Source organism: Barbatula barbatula (genome assembly GCF_947034865.1).
Source record: "Barbatula barbatula genome assembly, chromosome: 20".
In the NCBI taxonomy this organism is placed as follows: Eukaryota; Metazoa; Chordata; class Actinopteri; order Cypriniformes; family Nemacheilidae; genus Barbatula; species Barbatula barbatula.
In genome coordinates, this window is record NC_136783.1 from 2,434,560 (window position 1) to 2,453,390 (window position 18,831).

General features: G+C 38.3%; 1 protein-coding gene across 5 annotated transcripts in view; it reads right to left on the reverse strand.

Annotated features, from left to right (window-relative positions):
- Positions 1-1,116: 1,116 nt before the first annotated feature.
- Positions 1,117-18,831, reverse strand: part of lima1b (LIM domain and actin binding 1b) — a 40,879-nt gene continuing 23,164 nt past the window's right edge. For 2 of the 5 annotated variants that reach the window (XM_079483098.1, XM_079483099.1), the window contains exons 7-11: positions 16,153-16,230; positions 5,235-5,271; positions 4,975-5,051; positions 4,205-4,338; positions 1,117-2,395 (exon numbers count right to left, since the gene is read on the reverse strand). In XM_079483098.1, coding sequence (XP_079339224.1) covers positions 1,252-2,395; positions 4,205-4,338; positions 4,975-5,051; positions 5,235-5,271; positions 16,153-16,230 — 1,470 coding nt within the window. In that variant the 3' untranslated portion in view covers positions 1,117-1,251. The remainder of the gene's footprint in view (positions 2,396-4,204; positions 4,339-4,974; positions 5,052-5,234; positions 5,272-16,152; positions 16,231-18,831) is intronic. The other 3 variants (XM_079483102.1, XM_079483101.1, XM_079483100.1) reach the window with 3 other exon arrangements.

The window sequence follows — 18,831 nt, forward strand, 5'->3', positions numbered from 1 at the left end:
ATTTACCGTTAAATGATATATGTTACAGTGCAAACCTAAAATTTAAACCAAATCTAAAAATCACACCGATCCCATGGGGGTACTTCAGACAAGATGAAGTGTTTTAGGGGTACAGTAGCCTATCCTAAAAAGGTTGGTACTCTTCATGTAAAGGAGACTAGGAGGATTGGTGACTGGAAAAAGTGACAGTTTTAAACCCTTTCACGCGGAGGGGTCACTACATGGGCGGATAATTAAAAAGCAATTTTTGGTGTTTGCATTGGTTTTGATGGCATAATTTCACATCAACCACTGCAGCAGACACCAGTGCATCATCCTTTCCACTGTCACTTAGTGGCAAACCATTTTGTTTTTTACTCCTAATAAAGCAGGGCTCGAGAATAAGGACTGCCTTGATAACTCAGGACAGCTGTCAGAAATGTAACTTGTCCAAACAAGACAGGACTGTACAGTCACAAAAGTTTTAAAACGTGTTTAAATCTTGCATATTTAAATATTCACAATATTTACAAAATGTGTGACTAAATAAGAGCAGGCAGGTCACTATGGGAACATTGAGGGATATGTGAATCATATTTCACTTCTCCAGGCACTACCCCAGAGAGAGTCCTTCAAAGCGGAAACAGCTGTAAAATAAATTATGTTTGAGGTTGTCGTAATTAATGAGCCAAGGATTCCTTTTTGTTTAAAGTTTTTTTACAAACCATGATATCATGTCACACAACCATAACAAAATACGCATGCTTGCCATTTACCTCAACTAATTTATAATCAATAAACAGAGCTAAAAAAGCAAACAAAGTCAGTTTGACCAATGTTTATGACAGTATCAATAAAATTTAAACATGAAAACATTAAAAAAGTTAAAATCGGCAGTTTGGTTAAACATTTGGAAATAGAGGTAAAAAGAAACCAGTATCATTTTGATCCACGTCATTTGTCTTAAAATATTAATTAGTGAAGATTTTATATATATATATATATATATATATATATATATATATATATATATATATATGTTTGCACAACTATATTATGTCTACAAAACAAATTTCTAATATTTAAACAAACACTTTCAAAAGTTTTGTAAACTTTCTCTCAAGTGACCCTAAACCATTGAACAGTGTACATTTACAACGTATTGTTTTATGTTTGTGCAAGTAAAAAACATATGTTGTTTGCATATTTTCAAATAAAGTATTCAGGAGTAAATCTTCAGAGGGGAATAGTTGAGTTCAATGATAAATCTTGTCAAACTAATGCCACTTCCTCGTCATCGTCATCTTCATCATCATAGTAGCGATTTCTCTTGATCATTTCCTCTACAGTCAGAGACTCCTCAGCCTCTTCACCATCACAGAAGCTTGCAGAATCCTGGGATGTCATGCCGGCTTTATCTTCCACATGTGGGGAGGCCAATGTATCCTGGCTGTTGAAGCAATTAACTGTTTCACGGTTATCTTTCATGTGATCTTTCAGAATCTCCCTTTTTACTTGTGGCTCAGATTGCTTTTTTGCTTGCAGCTCCGCCTCTTGTTTTGTTTGTTGTGACTCTACCTCTCTCTTTGTTTTCTTATGCTCAGTCTCCTTTTGTGCTTGTAGCTGAACCTCTTTTTTCGTTTGTTGTGGCTTTTTTAGAATAGAAGGGGGTATCTTTTCTTTGCCTTGTTCGATGGACACTTTATTTTTTACTTCATTTATATTATTTACTGGACCTGTGAATTCTGCCTCAGTTTGGACATTGTTTTTCTCGTTTTTTTTCTTTGACAGTGAGTGAAGCTCCTCCAGCGATCCTCGTCGAGGTTTTTCAAAGGATATTAGCTCATTTTCTATTTGTTTGGAGCTAGGTGCAACAGAAAAGGGACGGATTCGCTCTTTGAGCGAGGAACTACGTTGCAGACCTTTCAGTTCTCCTCTTTTAGGACTCTGATGAGCGGGTGGAGTTTCTTCCTCCGGAGGCCACTTTGGTCGGAAAAGCTTGAATGGACTCTTTGCACCTTGAATAGCTGGGCTGGAGACTTTAGAGATTCCTTCATTTTCGGCAGGTGGTGGCCATGCCACTCTCACCCTTCTCGTTTCTACTACAGTGGTTTGTGTATTTTTTATAGAGCTAGAGGCTTGACTTGTTGTATCCAGCACTGTGGTTTGGTCAGTGAGTTCTGACTCATTCACTTTAGCACTCAGTTGTTCTGGATGCTTCACCAAAACAGGATTTGCCACTGGACACTTTGGCTTTTCATTTTTCTCTGACTCCTCTTTGTTTGTTTGAGCCGTCCATAATTCCTTATGAGGCCGATGACCAAAGCCCTCATCATAATTGCCCTTAGACTTAAAAAGCTGTCTGAAGTGAGGTTTACAGTAGATGTTGCCATTTAAGGAAGCATAGGTCCCCAAACTGATTAGATGGAAGACAAAAGAAACATACAAAAAAACATAAACATAACTTTATTATGTGCAACCGTTGTGCATGATTTTTTTTTATGTATATATGTGTGTGTGTGTTGTTTATATTAGTATAATGCTTAAAAAACAATGTATTTTCCCTGCATCACTAGAGGTGTAACAATATGTAAACCAAACTGAAAGAACTTTGATACACTACTGCTTGGTTAGAGCATTCACGGCAAGCTGTGGCAGCAGTGACTGTTGGTCATGTTTAATAAGGTGATGGGCAAAATGTACATGGATTGACTCGTTTGCCTTAAAAGTCTAATGACTTTCCCCAAAACACACTGCTGCTTGGCCAAACCACAAAAACACATTTAAAGGATGTACGTATGAGTCGGTCTTTAATTGAAGACATTTTTATTCTGAAATCATATATTTTTTTAAAGTGTAAAACTATCACGTTGTGCTCTCAATATCTTCTGCACTGAGTGAATCTCTCATCATATCTTGAAAAACTACAATGTTATATACTTAGTTTGCCCTTCACACATATGCAATATATCGCATCATGCTGTCAATCACACTCTCCTGCACTGAGTGAACCCTTTAATTGTGTTTTACAGTGTTGCCAAGTTCTTCAAATTAAAGTAGCTACAGTTTATCAGTTTAGTAACATATACAGCTATATGTTACTACATGATGTAATACAGGCGATGACGAATCAGGTTTGAAAGGGTAAATATATTTAAAATAACGTAATGTGAATTTGTCATGATCCTGCCTCTCCTTGTCGTGGTTTTCGAGTCTTGTGGCAGGATCATGTCAGTCCCATGTGTTTTGTGTGGAGAAAGAGCATTGTTTTGGTTTGAGAAGCCATGCTCTCTCTCCGGTGTCACGTCCTTTAGCCCCGCCCCCTTGTTTCCCTGTTAGCAGTCCATTAGTGTTAGTCTTGTCTCCAGCCCTGATCCATCCTTCCCTTAGTGTTTCAGTCCCCTCACCTGCCTCGTGCAATCCTCCTGTTAGCTTTCCCTTAGTGTTTCATCCTTGTCACCTGTGGCCACTCTCCCTGTGTCATCAGTCCTTGTTAGTGTTTTCCCTTTATCTAGCCCCAGTTTTCCCTCTGTCCCTTGTCGGTTCATTGTCATTTCGTCATTATCGTACCTCCTCACGTCACCTTGTTGGATTATTCCTGTCTATGGATTATCGTGTTTGTTCCTGTTCTAAGTTTGTGGATTTTGTTGATTTACTATTCAAAGGACTTTGTTTGTTTTGTTCCCCATGTGGGAAGTTTTAGTTTACACTTTTGTCTTGTTTTAGATCGTGTTTTCCTCATCGAGGGTCTTTTGTTTAAATAAAGTTTTTGTTATTTAACTCTGCTGCCTGCGTTTGGGTTCTGTCCACACACCGTGACAGAATTGTTATTGTTGTACTGTGGCAAGAAATGCGCTCTGCGAATGCTCTCCCTACGACAAACCTCAAGCCAATGTATAAAGTTAATAAAGATAGCATTAATAAAATCAATATCAGAATTTTATTATTATTAATATAATTATTGTTACACCCCTGTAAGCATGTGAAAAGTGTTGTGAGAGTGTACTTCAAAGTGAAGTTTATGAGCAGTCCAAGTAGTCCCACAACATAAGACTAATAAGAAGACTTTACAGATTAAACAATCAGCTTAATAGGAACCAAAATGGGCAAAATATCATTTGCGGATCGAATATCATGGTACAAAACCCCTTAGACTTCCAGTGTGTGTTTTTATAAACCGAAGTCAAACATGTTGTCTCTAAAGTTTACTTCATATTAAAATTACCTGAGTTTGGTACTGCAGAAGGCACAACAGAAGCAAGTCTTGTGATAAATCTGTTGATCAGCAATGATTTTCTCCAGTGGATAAACAGTCTTTTGGCATGACACGCAGCTCTCCTTGACAGGCACATAAAACTTCTGTCCAGACAAACAATCTTTTAAACATCTCTTTAGCTGTGACGTTTAGTATTAAATTAGTTTTTCACCAAACTATGAATTATCTCATTCTCTTAAATATTATTCTCTCATGTTATCCTAGCTGTATATGACTTTCTTTCTTCAGCTGAACACATGACACCATTTTAACATGAAATTGTATTTGTTTGTGTTTCACTGAATATGGAAAGTTGGAGACCTGTGGGGCAGCACAATGGTGAGTAAACAATGAAAAAATCGTCATATTTGGGTAATCTTCTCCTGAATCTCTGTCGGATTGATCGTTTACTGACTACATTATTTAAGGTATTGTTAACAGTGACATGCAGTATTATTTTCTCTATGTAGAGTTAAATGTTGTAGAATAATTATTCTACAAAAAAAGTGTTTTGTTAAAGGGATATTTTACCCTCACCCTCAACGCATCCTGACTGAATATGACTTTCTTCTTGAAGAGTAATGCAGTCAAAGTTGTAATACCACGTATCATTTTTTAGTAAAACATGGGGAAATTTAGTTTTGCCTGTGAAATATCTGTTTAAAGTTACACTTTAGTTACATATTTAAGGTAGTTTTGTAGAAAGTAATTTAGTATAGTAAAGCAATCATGCTACTAACCTTTGTAGCTTTGGGCGGATCTTTGTTTCCTGATACTGGAGCTGCTGTGCACGAAGTCGTTGTATGAACATGTATTTCTAAAGGACACGACAACATTCATGTACACAACCTTATACTTTAACTACTTTGGGATATTCAGGAGAAAAACTTTGGTTTAAGGAAATGCCCAAAGGTGACGATACAAAAAAGACACCAATCCCTAAACACATTAGCATTTAGGGCTTCATTACACAATTACAGAGGGAAAACAATGTACTCACCACTGGCCTTTGGACAGGTTGACTCTGGAAAGGTGTTCTGTTTAACATTCAAAAAACAAGATAAACTATATACAAACATCTAACCACAAATTTTGAAGTTAGAAGGTATGTTTAATAAGGATAGACTGTCAGAGAGATGTTTTGCCACCTTTTTAGAATGATTTAGTGGTTTAAATCCTTTAGGTATAATGTATTATAAAGGGTTATTAAAGGGTATGATGCATTTTGTTTATTCACTATGTGTGTTGTTGTAAAGAATTTGAAATCAAATTTAAGATGCAAAGTGTAACAATTAATTGATTAGTGTTATAATGTAGTACAATCATTCATGAGACATTACAATGCATTGTAAGGTGCATTAAAGGGCATAATTATTACATTAAAACAACTTTTACCTAAAGCATATATTCATAAAGCATTATACAAGTGTTACTGATTTAGCTTGTTACCTGTATAGCTGATTTAGCTACGTTACCTGTAACATGTTGCTAGCATATTGCTAGCATGATTTAACATGATGTTAAAGGGTTCATATGACATGATTAAAACATTGTTAACTTGTGCTTTTGGTGCAATACAATGTGTTTAAATATTTTAAATGTTTTAAAGTACCGTACATTATTGTGGGCCCCAATAACCCGCCTTTCTAAAACACATATATTTTTAGTCTAATGTAGTTTTAAAGTTCATGTTAGTAGTTCATTTTAGTCTTGTTTATATGTAGTTAGTATTAGTCTTTCTTGTCTTGTTACCATATCCCTGTGTTGTTAAGTTAAACCTCATGGGTTTTGTTTTGTATTTATTATTAAAGTCTTGTGTTAAACCCTTATGCGCTGTCTGCGCCTGGGTCCTCTGTCCTTGTCTCACCATCCGAAAACTATAGACCGATATTAAATCTTCCATATCTGTCTAAAATAATGGAAAAGTCACAATTGTGCTCTTTCTTACAAAAAACACCTATACTATACTTAAATTGACAGGCTTTAGGCCACATCATAGCATGGAAATCGCACTTGTCAAAATTACAAATAACCTTCTCCTAGCAGCAGACAAAGGCTGCTTCTCTCCTAGTTTTGCTTGACCTTGGTGCCACATCAGAGACCATAAATGATGCCGTTCTTCTAGATCGCTTACAGAATTATATTGTATTCAGGGACAAGCTTTACAATGGTTCAGATCATCTTCATCTGACCAATATCAGTTTGTTCATTTAAATGGGGAATCATCAAAACAAACGGCAGTAAACTTTGTATTACCTTAAGGATCGATTTTAGTGCCCTTGCTATTCGCTATACACATGCTTCCCCTTTGTAACATTATTAGAAAACATTAAATTTTTCCAACTTTTTCCAAGTTTCCACAGCTATACCAGATCTAGACCTGACAAAACCTCAAAATTGACAAAACTTGAACAAGTGCGTTCAGGGCATAAAAAGTTGGATGAACAGTAATTTTCCTCTGCCAAATACCTGTTCGCTGAATATTATAGATTACAATTTACAAATAGGAGGATGCAGTGTTAGCTGCAGTACCTCAGCAAATATAGTTAAAGACCTTGGCGTTATATTGGACACCAACCTGTCATTGGAAAACCCCATCAAAAACATAAAAGAACAGCCATCTTAGAATATATCACAATTTGGCAATGTTTTTATGTATTTCTGAGGCAGACAAACTGGTTCATGCATTAATGACTTCAAGAGTGATCATTGTAATGCACTGCTAAGTGGTTATCCTGCATCATCATTAAACTAATTACAGCTTGTTCAAAATGCAGCTGCTTGAGTTCTTACAAGATCTAGAAGATATGATCACATAACACCAATCATATCATCCCTACACTGGCTACCCGTTAAGTACCGTATAGACTATAAAGTACGTCTAATATGCAACCAGAAGTGAATCCCGCTGAACAAACGACTAACTACAGCGCCTCTAAGGAGAAATTACGTTTATTTTCTACTATAGATCACGATGAACTCTCTAAAATCATTAGATCATCTAAATCAACTTCATGCATGTTAGACCCTATACCTACAAATCTACTGAAAGAGATGCTCCCAGAAATTATAGGTCCTCTACTTACATTTACATTTACATTTATTCATTTGGCAGACGCTTTCATCCAAAGCGAATTACAAGTAGTTTTTTTATACAGTGGCACATTACTGCAGAGCAATCAGGGGTAAGGTGCCTTGCTCAAGGGCCCTTCAGTCATGACCTGCTGGCACTGAGATTAGAACCGGCAACCTTCTGATCACAAGCCCAACGCTCTAACCATTACTTAGCATTATTAACTCACCTCTGACATTAGGACATATGCCTAAAGCATATGAGGTGGCTGTTATAAGGCCCCTTGTCAAAAAAACCCATCTGGACCCTGGAGAACTAGTTAACTATAGACCTATTTCGAATCTACCTTTCTTATCTAAAGTTCTGGAAAAAGTAGTCTCAATTCAAATATGCTCCTTCCTCCAAAGGAATGAGATTAATGAAGATTTCCAGTCTAGATTTAGAGCACATCACAGCACAGAGACTGCTCTGATTAGAGTTACAAATGATCTGCTTATGGCGTCCGACCGAGGTTGTATCTCCTTATTGGTGCTGCTAGATCTTAGTGCTGCATTCGACACCATTGACCACAGCATGCTCCTACATAGACTCGAAAATGATGTCGGTATTAAGGGAATAGCTTTGAAATGGCCTAGATCTTATTTATGCGACCGTTTTCAATATGTAGCAATAAACAATGAGGTATCACGCAAATCGAAAGTCCAGTACGGTGTACCACAGGGCTCAGTCTTAGGGCCTATGATCTTCGCATTATACATGCTACCTCTAGGAGATATAATAAAGCAACACGGGGTAAGCTTTCACTGTTATGCTGATGATACGCAACTTTATATTTCCTCAAAGCCTAATGAAACACAGCAATTCCATCGAATAGTGGAATGCATAGTCGATATAAAAAAGTGGATGAGTAGCAATTTTTTATCACTGAACTCGGACAAAACTGAAGTGTTACTTATCGGACCAAAAACCGCCCTACGTAACAACCAAGAATACTGCTTAACTATTGATGGATGTTCCATAAAACCCTCATCTTTAGCTAAGAATCTTGGCTTTATATTCAATAGTACTCTGTCATTTGAGAACCAGGTCGCCAACACCTGTAAAATTGTGTTTTTCCATCTTAAAAATATATCTAAACTACGTCATATGCTGTCACCATCAGATGCAGAGAAGCTTATACATGCCTTTATGACATCAAGACTAGATTATTGTAATGCACTATTAGGTGGTTGCCCTGCAGGCCTATTACAAAAACTCCAACTGGTCCAAAATGCGGCAGCTCGAGTTCTTACGCGTACAAAAAATTATGAGCATATTAGCCCGGTTCTGTCAACCTTGCACTGGTTACCTGTAAAGCATCGCATAAACTTTAAAATCTTGCTTATTACCTATAAAGCGTTGCATGGTTTAGCTCCTCACTACTTGAGAGAACTTCTAACGTATTATAGTCCATCACGTGCACTACGCTCTCAGGCGTCTAGTCAGTTGGTAATACCTAGAATTTCTAAATCAAGTGCAGGCGGCAGATCCTTTTCCTATTTAGCGCCTAAACTTTGGAACAGTCTTCCCTGCACTGTCCGGGAGGCAGACACACTCTCTCAGTTTAAATCTAGACTAAAGACGCATCTTTTTAATCTTGCATACACTACACTATCATAATATATATATTTCAAAGATCTAGGCTGCACTAGTTAGATCAACCGGAACCAGGGACACTTCCAATAACAACTGATGCATTTGATGCATCAAAGAGTGCAGAACAGTACTCTACTCTCAGCCAGTCTTGTCTCATTGTTCCAAGGTTACCGGAGCGGGCAGGGCGCAATCCATTCCCAGACCTAACAAATGCTGGACGAAGGACGTGGCGACTCTACAAAACTTCAGTCGCTATTAGATTATTAATGATAATTTTAAATCTAACTTTGTTTTTTATTTTGCCTTGTTGTGCAAGCACTGTCGAGCTTGTGCAGAGGCAGCAGTTTTTGCCAGAGGGGAACTGGAATCCCCTGGTTAGGCCTGGTCTCCCTCTGAGGTTTTTTTTCTCCTCCAATGGAGTTTTGGGTTCCTCGCCACCGTTTGCATACTGTTTTGCACTGTTTGCCTGGCCGGGGGGGCTGCTAGAATTTGATAGTCTTATTTAATTAACTCTGCATATAGGAATTTATTGTGTGTCTGATATTTGACCTGTGTTTTGACTTCCATAACCTTTTATGCTTTACTTATAGTCAATGTTTTCTTGTACAGCTGCTTTGTAACAATGAAAATTGTAAAAAGCGCTATATAAATAAAGCTGACTTGACTAATAACTTGTAAAGCATTAAACAGTTTAGCTCCAACTTATCTAACAGACCTTCTATCGCTACAACCCTGTGGACTTGACTGATCACCCCAGCTCCAGTTCAGGCAATCTCCGTCAACAACCAAGAGCACAGATGGACAACATTCCGCTATGGATGTGCCCAAAGCCGAATACCTTACTCAGAAAGGCACGGATAGTGGCTTCAAAACTAATAACAAATGTATCCTAATAACAGAAAAACATATTCAGCAAACATAATCAAGTGTTTGCTTGAACAGCACTATATCATAATAAGTAATATAGGTGTGTGAAGTGAATTAGTGTTAAATTTATGAATGAAATGAGCGCAAATCAAATCCTGATAAGATCACTGGCTCTTCTGCACACCCCTAGTATTTACTATAGTAAATTGTATTATAAGATAGTAGAATTATTATAGTACTTTAAGTATAGTAACTACTTTATTGTTTACTTTACAGTAGGCTATTTTGTAGAGTTAGCTATAGTAAGTTAGACTGCAGTATACTTTAATACTTACTATTGAAAGATTCAATGCAAGGTATATATTGAATTTTACTACGGTTTATAATAGAAAAGTGTAGAACTGTATATTTTCATAGTATTTTAAATACTATTCACTGTATATTTTGACGCCACTATAGGCACATGTGTAGGCATATGTATATATATGTGTGTAGGCCTATGTGTGTGTATATTCTTTATCTCTCTTTTTTCTAAACACATTAATACTACATACTTTGGTTAAACTTTTATTGTTGAAAAGGAGACAATATGAGCAGATAAAAGACATTGCTGTTGAATAGCTTTATTGAGGGACTATGTTAACATGTTCATATGGGTTTGCTGTGTTTATTTCTTAGTTTGGTGTATGCATGGTTCACGGACACCACTGATGCTTTTTGAAGTTGGGTTTTATAGTTTAGCTACTCCCCTTATTAGTGGATTAGCACAAACCCCCATTTACTAATCTGAGTAAGGGAGGGGGCGGGTTATCTATATTTCATACTAACTCGGCACAACATATTGCTATATTAATATTGCTGAAAAATTTTACAGATTGTGAATTAAAATTTGTAAAAAACAGATGGCCTGGCCAGGTGATACACTCATCATACAATAATTATGCAAGAGGCGTTATTATTTTGATACATAGGAGCATACCATTCCAAATGCTACAGATAAAAAAAGACCCGGCTGGTAGATAAGTTGTTAGGACTCAGTCCTTCCTGTCTCGAGCTTTCTAGCTCCCTGGGCAGAGTCATGACATTGCCACGTCTTTCGGGTTTCTGTTGTGTTATGTGTGGAGACATGTGGCTTTATGTTGTTACTTGATGCCATGTGTCTTCCTGTCATGTCTCTCAGCCCCACCCTCCTATCTCCGGTAATTTCATTAGGGTTTCATTCCCATCGTCTGTTTTGTGTTTAACCTTCGTTAGGATTTTATTCCCATCACCTGGTTAGTTGTTTCACTCTCGTTATGGTTTCATTCCAATCACCTGTCACCACTCTCCCCATGTAATCGCTCCTCGTTAGTGTCTCCCTTTATATAGTCTCAGTTTCTCGCTGTTCAGTGTCGGTACATTATCGGTCGTCTAATGTTTGTGATCACTGGATGTCTTGCTGGTCTTTGGACGGTCTGTTTTGGATTACCTGTTTCTAAGTTTGTGGATTACCTGTTTCTAAGTTTGTGGATTACCTGTTTCTAAGTTTGTGGATTACCTGTTTCTAAGTTTGTGGATTACCTGTTTCTAAGTTTGTGGATTTATATAGTTTTTCCCTGTAGAGGGAAGTGTTTGTTTTTCTAGTTTTGTTCACATTTAAATAAATTTTGTTTTATCTAACTCCTCGTCTGCCTGCATCTGGGTTCTGTCCAAGCCATTTCGTGACAGAATGCACCGACCTGCACTGGTCCCAGCAGGCAGTACGGACACGACTGCCCGTGCTAGTGAGGCGTACCTCCTCTTTGGCCTCCGCCAGAGAGACATGTACATATGGGACTTCGCTGACAAGTTCTTGGCAACGGCAAAGCGAGGCTGCTTCACGGAGGAGGAGTTGAAGGTAATCTTCAACGGCTGCCTTGCAGAACCGCTCTCCCAGGAGGAGATGAAGTTACAGAGACACCTGGGCTTCACGGATCTTGTTCAGCGGATTAGTGATCGGGATCTGCCCAGGGTCTCTGCACGCCTCAGCTCTACGACATTGTTGGGCCCCATCCCTGAGGATCACACCCTGGAGCTTGGGGTCGTGACCACCATAGCACCATCAGCCTCGGACCCTGCAACCTCTCCACCACCTACCAGTCTTCAGGGCAAGCGTGGGAGGAGAGAGTCCTGGGGGTCCTCTTCGGAGGCCTCCAACGCGGAGCCAGCCCCGTCCTTTACCTCCTTCCTCCAGCCGACTACCAGTCAATTGGCTCGGCAGAAGAGGAAGAGGCAATGGAGGAGGGGCACGTAAACCAGCCCAGCTGGCTCTCCTGCCGGTTTCACAGCCAGCCTTCCAGTGGTCGATCCAGCAGGCTTCCAGACCTGCCTTTCCACAGGCGGCCGGACCTGCCCTTCCCTCAGGCTGCCGGACCTGCCCTTCCCTCAGGCTGCCGGACCTGCCCTTCCGCAGGCATCGGGACCTGCCCTTCCGCAGGCATCGGGACCTGCCCTTCCGCAGGCATCGGGACCTGCCCTTCCGCAGGCATCGGGACCTGCCCTTCCGCAGGCATCGGGACCTGCCCTTCCGCAGGCATCGGGACCTGCCCTTCCGCAGGCATCGGGACCTGCCCTTCCGCAGGCATCGGGACCTGCCCTTCCGCAGGCATCGGGACCTGCCCTTCCGCAGGCGGCCGGACCTGCCCTTCCGCAGGCATCCAGACCTTCCATTCCGCAGGCGGCCTTCCAGCCAGTGCCTCAGCCAGTTCTCCGGCCGGCATCACCTCAAGTTTTTTTCCCCTTGGACACACACCTCTCCCTAACCCTTTCAAGTCCCCCCTCCCTGGGCAGAGTCATGACATTGCCACGTCTTTCGGGTTTCTGTTGTGTTATGTGTGGAGACATGTGGCTTTGTTGTTACTTGATGCCACGTGTCTTCCTGTCATGTCTCTCAGCCCCACCCTCCTATCTCCTGTTATTTCATTAGGGTTTCATTCCCATCTTCTGTTTTGTGTTTCACCTTCGTTAGGATTTTATTCCCATCACCTGGTTAGTTGTTTCACTCTCGTTATAGTTTCATTCCAATCACCTGTCACCACTCTCCCCATGTAATCGCTCCTCGTTAGTGTCTCCCTTTATATAGTCTCAGTTTCGCTCTGTTCAGTGTTCACTGGATGTCTTGCTGTTCTTTGGATTACCTGTTTCTAAGTTTGTGGATTTATATAGTTTTTCCCTGTAGAGGGAAGTGTTTGTTTTTCTAGTTTTGTTCACATTTAAATCAAATTTGTTTTATCTAACTCCTCGTCTGCCTGCATCTGGGTTCTGTCCAAGCCATTTCGTGACATACGTAATCATCCAGGGTAACATTCTCTCAATTACTTTGAATTTAGTGAGTTTGTATGGCCCAAATGAAAATAAACCAAAGTTTTTTGAAGATCTATTTCTTACCGTATCTACTCTGCAAGGACTCTATATAATTGGAGGAGACTTTAATTGTACCTTGAATCCAAGTATGGATTGTTCAATTGGCTCAGATATCTATAAATCTCAAACTAGACATTTAATAAATCAATATATATTGGATATGAACTTGGTGGAAGTGTGGAGGGAACAAAATCCTGATAACGTAGAATTTTCCTGTCACTCAAGTACACATAAATCCCACTCACGTGTAGATTATTTTCTTATCTCAAGGGAACTTTTATCAAGGATCAAACAATGCCAATATGATAGCATAGTGATCAGTGATCATGCACCTAATCTCACTGAATGTTTACATGAACAACTTTACCCACAAACAGTTCCGTTGGCAGTTTCAAGCAAGATGGCTACAGAGCTCAAACTTTGTTAAATTTATAGGGGAGAAAATAGATAATTACTTTGAGTTAAATACAGATCAAACCTGTGCCGCAATGAGATGGGAAGGATTTAAAGCATATATTCGAGGTGAAATTCTTAGCTACACGAGTACAAAGAATAAACAACAACAAAAGCAAATGGAAACCTTGGATAAGCAAATTAATTATTTGAAATTAGACTTAAATGCTAGTGGTGACCCAATAAAACAAAGTGAATTGTTACGTTTGAGAACTGAATATAATAAATTGTCTTCTGATGCAGCAGCAAAAAGTTTAATGTGGTTAAAGCAATCTTATTATGACCAAGGTGAGAAAGCGGGGAAGCTCTTGGCATGGAGAATAAAGAAAACACAGAGTGAAAGAGCAATTAATAGCATAAAGAACACCTCGGGTGAGGTAACAGTAGACCCATCTGAAATTAATGATAGTTTTAGACAATTTCATGAAAATCTGATTGTTGCCATATCTCGGAAGAACAAGACTTATTCTTGGATCAACTTCAGTTCCAGACACACAGAAGACACACAACAAGAGTTGGAAAGGAATTTAAGTATTGAAGAGATATCACATTTATCAATGCAAAAATGGGATTTGTGTATCTTGGTGTTAAAATTACTCCAGACATTAAAACCATTGTACCAATGAATTATGATCCTTTGGTTAGTGAAGTAAAGGAATCTTTAAATAAATGGATGGTAATGCCTGTGTCAATGATTGGCAGAATAAACATTATCAAAATGAGCATATTACCAACATTTTTATATCTGTTCCACGCACTCCCTTTGCCTCTCCCAATTTTTTTTTTGATGAATTAAACACTGTCCTTAATAGATTCATTTGGAATAATAAAAAACCTAGACTAAGGCTTCGCCTGCTGTACCTGCCATATGAGAGAGGGGGGTTACAACTCCCTAATTTTAAATTATATTATTGGTCTGCACAGCTGCTCAGCCATATTCTACTTTGCAACAGAGACACCCCCAGCATGGATAAAAATTGAACAATTAGAAACAAAACTTAAATTGAATTTGTATTTATATTCCGCATGCCCCAAAAAATTGGGAAAAATGACAAAAAAACATGTTTTAAAAAACACAATTGATATTTGGTATAGGGCCCCTCAGTATATGGGAGGTATTCCTCCCATCTCTCCTTTCTCGCCTATTTGGGGCACCACAGGTTTTAAGGCAGGAAGAGCTGATGGGGGTTTTAAAATCTGGGCGGATAAAGGTGTACGGAAGCTGGCAGACTTTTATAAGGATGGCATCCTTCTTACATTTGAGCAGTTATGCCAAACATATAACATTCCAAAGAAGAATTTTTATAAACATTTACTAATTAAACATTTCGTTAGGTCGAAATATAAACAGATTGAATCTGAACCAACACTGTCAAACCTAGAGAATATCATATTGCAAAATCTTGAAGAGAGAGGTCATATTTCTTTATTTTATGCAGCTTTACTAACATGTGATGAGGAATCCACCGCTGATAAACTGGATGCATGGAGATCTGACATCCAAGAGGAGATAAAGGTGGCAGATTGGGAAGCTGCATGTTTAAAAGCCCAAATGTACCAGGATGAAACTAAATGGTTGATGAGAACCTACATAACTCCGGTCAAACTGAACCGTTGGTCACCTAATATCCCAGATAGCTGTAGTAAATGTTTAGATGGTAAGGGTACTCTTTTTCACTGTGTATGGGATTGTCCAAAATTACATCAGTACTGGAAGTCAGTCATGCAGACTTTGTCAAAGATTGCTGGAGTAAACATACCTGCTGAGGCAAAAATATGTGTGTTGGGTATATACCCAGAGAACTGTATTTTTAGCTCCAGACAAATAAAACTGATTGACTTTGGACTCCTGCGGGCCAGGTGGTTAATATCTCTGTACTGGAAGAAAATGGATGTACCCTCACATCATATGTGGGTGAAGGAGGTGGCATCATGTATTGTATTGGAACGACTCACTTACATTGTAAGAGGAAAGGGAGGAAATTTTGAAGAAATATGGTCACCATTAACTGAGTTTTTGAGACATTATGAAGGAAATTAAGAAGGTAAAGCTGACTGCCGAGTTTAAAAAAAAAAGGGAAGGAGGAAAGAGATAATATATACATATTTTTTTTAATTATCATTGTCTATTTTACTCTGTTATGTGTAATGTTTTGTCATGTTTGTTTTTATTTATTTTTTGTTTTGTTATTTCTATTTACTTTGGGGATTAAGTTGTGAAATATTAAGTTTATGTCAATTGTATCACTTGCTTGTTCTGTTAAAAATTCAATAAATATAATGTTCAGAACTTGCTACTTTTTGGTAGTAATTTGTATTAGGGCTAAATACTTTTTCAAATGGGTGACTTAACTGTAACTTATTGCTGTAAGTTATGAGTAGCTTGTAGCTTATCTAACTAGAGTTACAAAGTAGCTTTTCCAACACTGAAAAGACTTTACAGTTGGGGATATTTACCTGGTCCCCTTACATACTTGTACGTAATATTAAATATAAAACAGGTACATACCGCTGTTTGTTCATCAGCAGCAGAGGGTGTATTCTCTTTATGATCTGTGTTGGAAATACTGCCCTCGGCCTGGTTTACCTGTGTAAAGGTGACAACCACACCATGTCAAGACCACACGCCATCCAACCGCTACTACACATTGACTTCTATTTTATGGACAAAACTATGTAAGAAAATAGGTGCCAACGTTTTTTTGTTACCAACATTCTTCAAAATAACTTTTCTAGTGGTCTGCATAAGAAAGAAAGTCATACAGATTTTAAATGATGAGTAAATGAGTAAATAATGACAGAATGTAGTTTTTTTTGGTGAACTACCCCTTTAAAGGCAAGACACAAAGTTCAAACAAGATGAATCTGCTATTTGTTTGAATCGTTTGTAACTTTAATGTCAAATATGTTAATTGTTTAGCCACCTTATATAACATTTTTGTGTAACATCAACATTTTGTGTAACATCAGCTCGTGACAGACACATTGAACACATTATATGTGATGCAATCTGGGAAAACCCATAGGATTTAGCGCTGGGAGTTAAAAAGTAAAAGAGATTGTCAAAATTACTTTTTTATTAAAATATTATTCTATAACCTATTGTATCACCTCTGAAAATATCGAGGCAAAATTGCTGAAAGTTAATGTTTAAGGACATGCCGGTGGAGCTGCAACAAATTAACTCGTAACACTTAACACTACAAAGACAGTTCACTTATCAAAGTAAACCACATTACATGAAACAATGAAGGAGTATCAATGCACATTTCCCACCAGTCCCATGTCCAACTATGGCATGTTACTTTTTTATACAACGTTTCCGTGAGATGGCGGACCTCAACGTCTTTATACAATATTTTTCTAGACTTCAACACTAGGAAAGGTTCTTTTTAATGAAATAGTTATTTAGAGTACAATTTAGAGTAAGTCTTTTACACCACTGTAAAGTGACTTTTACTTGTGAAGATTAACCCGTTTTTGTCCAAAATTATGTTCCAAAAAATCATAGCATTCAGCCTGTTGATAACTGTTGTTACACAGAAGGTATGAGCAAACAAAAAATTAAGACTTTAAACTCTATAAATTAATAACATTTCTACAATTGTTTAACCATTTCGTATACTGTGATATTTTCTTTTTTTGCCGTGGGACACAAAGGCATTTTCTCTGACAATTTTATTAATCAGATGTAATCCCTATCTCCAGAATCCATTCGACGCCGAGGAACAGAACCAAATCCAAGCCATTATTCTGCGATCTCTATCCCGAGCCACCACATTTAGCAGCAATATTATGGTTAGGTTTAAAGGAGAAGGATTTGTGACTATACATTTGTAATTTAAATGCAGTATTTTTTCTAAAATTGTAATTTTTCTGCATATTTCGATCTATTACATATTTGCTAAAAATGGGTAGGTTTAGGTTTGAGGGTTGTTTAATGGGTCTAAAAATATAAATTGCTTATAGATACAAGCAGTGGTGTAGTCGAGGGTATACGCATGAATACGAAGTATAAAGCTCCGGCAGTCATGTAGCTAACATAATAGACCCTAGCTGTCCTTGTTTCTAGCCAGCATAGCTATATCACTGATCTTGCAGGTTAAACATTCCCAAAAAAACAAATGACCCTCCATTGAAGCCATGGGGACGGGGTTGTGTTAGGAGCCCACTGCGATTGCAAAGCTGGACTAGTGCTGCTCTTATGTGTCTTGTTTCAAATTTGGCCGCATAACAACAGAGAGGAAGAGATAACGTTAGTGGTTACATGTGTGGGTTAGCATGTTTTATTGCAGTTAATCATTTAATGGTCTATCTGGGATTCGAGATCCTTTGGAATGCCATCAAATGATTTGCCCTTTGCTGCATTCTGGTGCACAGCAGCTGTCCACCATGTCAAAAAAGTATGATTTGTAAAGTCTAAACAGTCTTGATTTCAATGATTATTTGATATTGTCAACACCGATGCTCCAGCCGCTCTGGTGCTCTCTATAGAAAACTATGACTGATCTCAGATCTGATCTACAACAGCGTTACAAGCACTCATCAATCTTATTGAGATGGCCAATCAAATGAAGGAAGCAGAGTGTTACTTTCCAATCAAATGAAAGAAGGCGGGAGTTGCTTTTGACAGAAGCCCAGCTCGAGGTCAGTCTAACTGTGAAGGAGCACAATGTAAGTATCTAAATGTTTTATCATAGAAATGTCAGGGGTAGTTTACATTTTGCATTTGAAAAACGAGCAAAATGCTAGCTGCGTCGCTTTCATTCTCATTCCACAGCTCTTGGAAGTTTGTGCGCCTGTGGTGTCGTTTACTGTGTGCGTGGGCACAGCTACATAACTGGATTCAAGTATCTCAATTATATAAATGTTTGAAAATATTTTAAGTTTTTTAGCTAAAAATACATACAAATTTTTACGTTTTCTATGTTGTAATACATCCAAATTAAATTTTACGAACAAATCCCTAAGTATGAAGAATGACACCAGGCTGAAAAATGTGCACAGCTGGGGGTGGTCAAGGAGCTAGTTTTAAAACTAGACAAAGTTTGGCAAAGATACGGTATATCATCAAATACATTTTGATACAATCTTCGGAAATAAAATTATGCACTATACAAGAACGGACCTGCCAATCGGAAATCTTAATATTAAAGCTACATAAAAATAAATGATGTCATATGGTGCA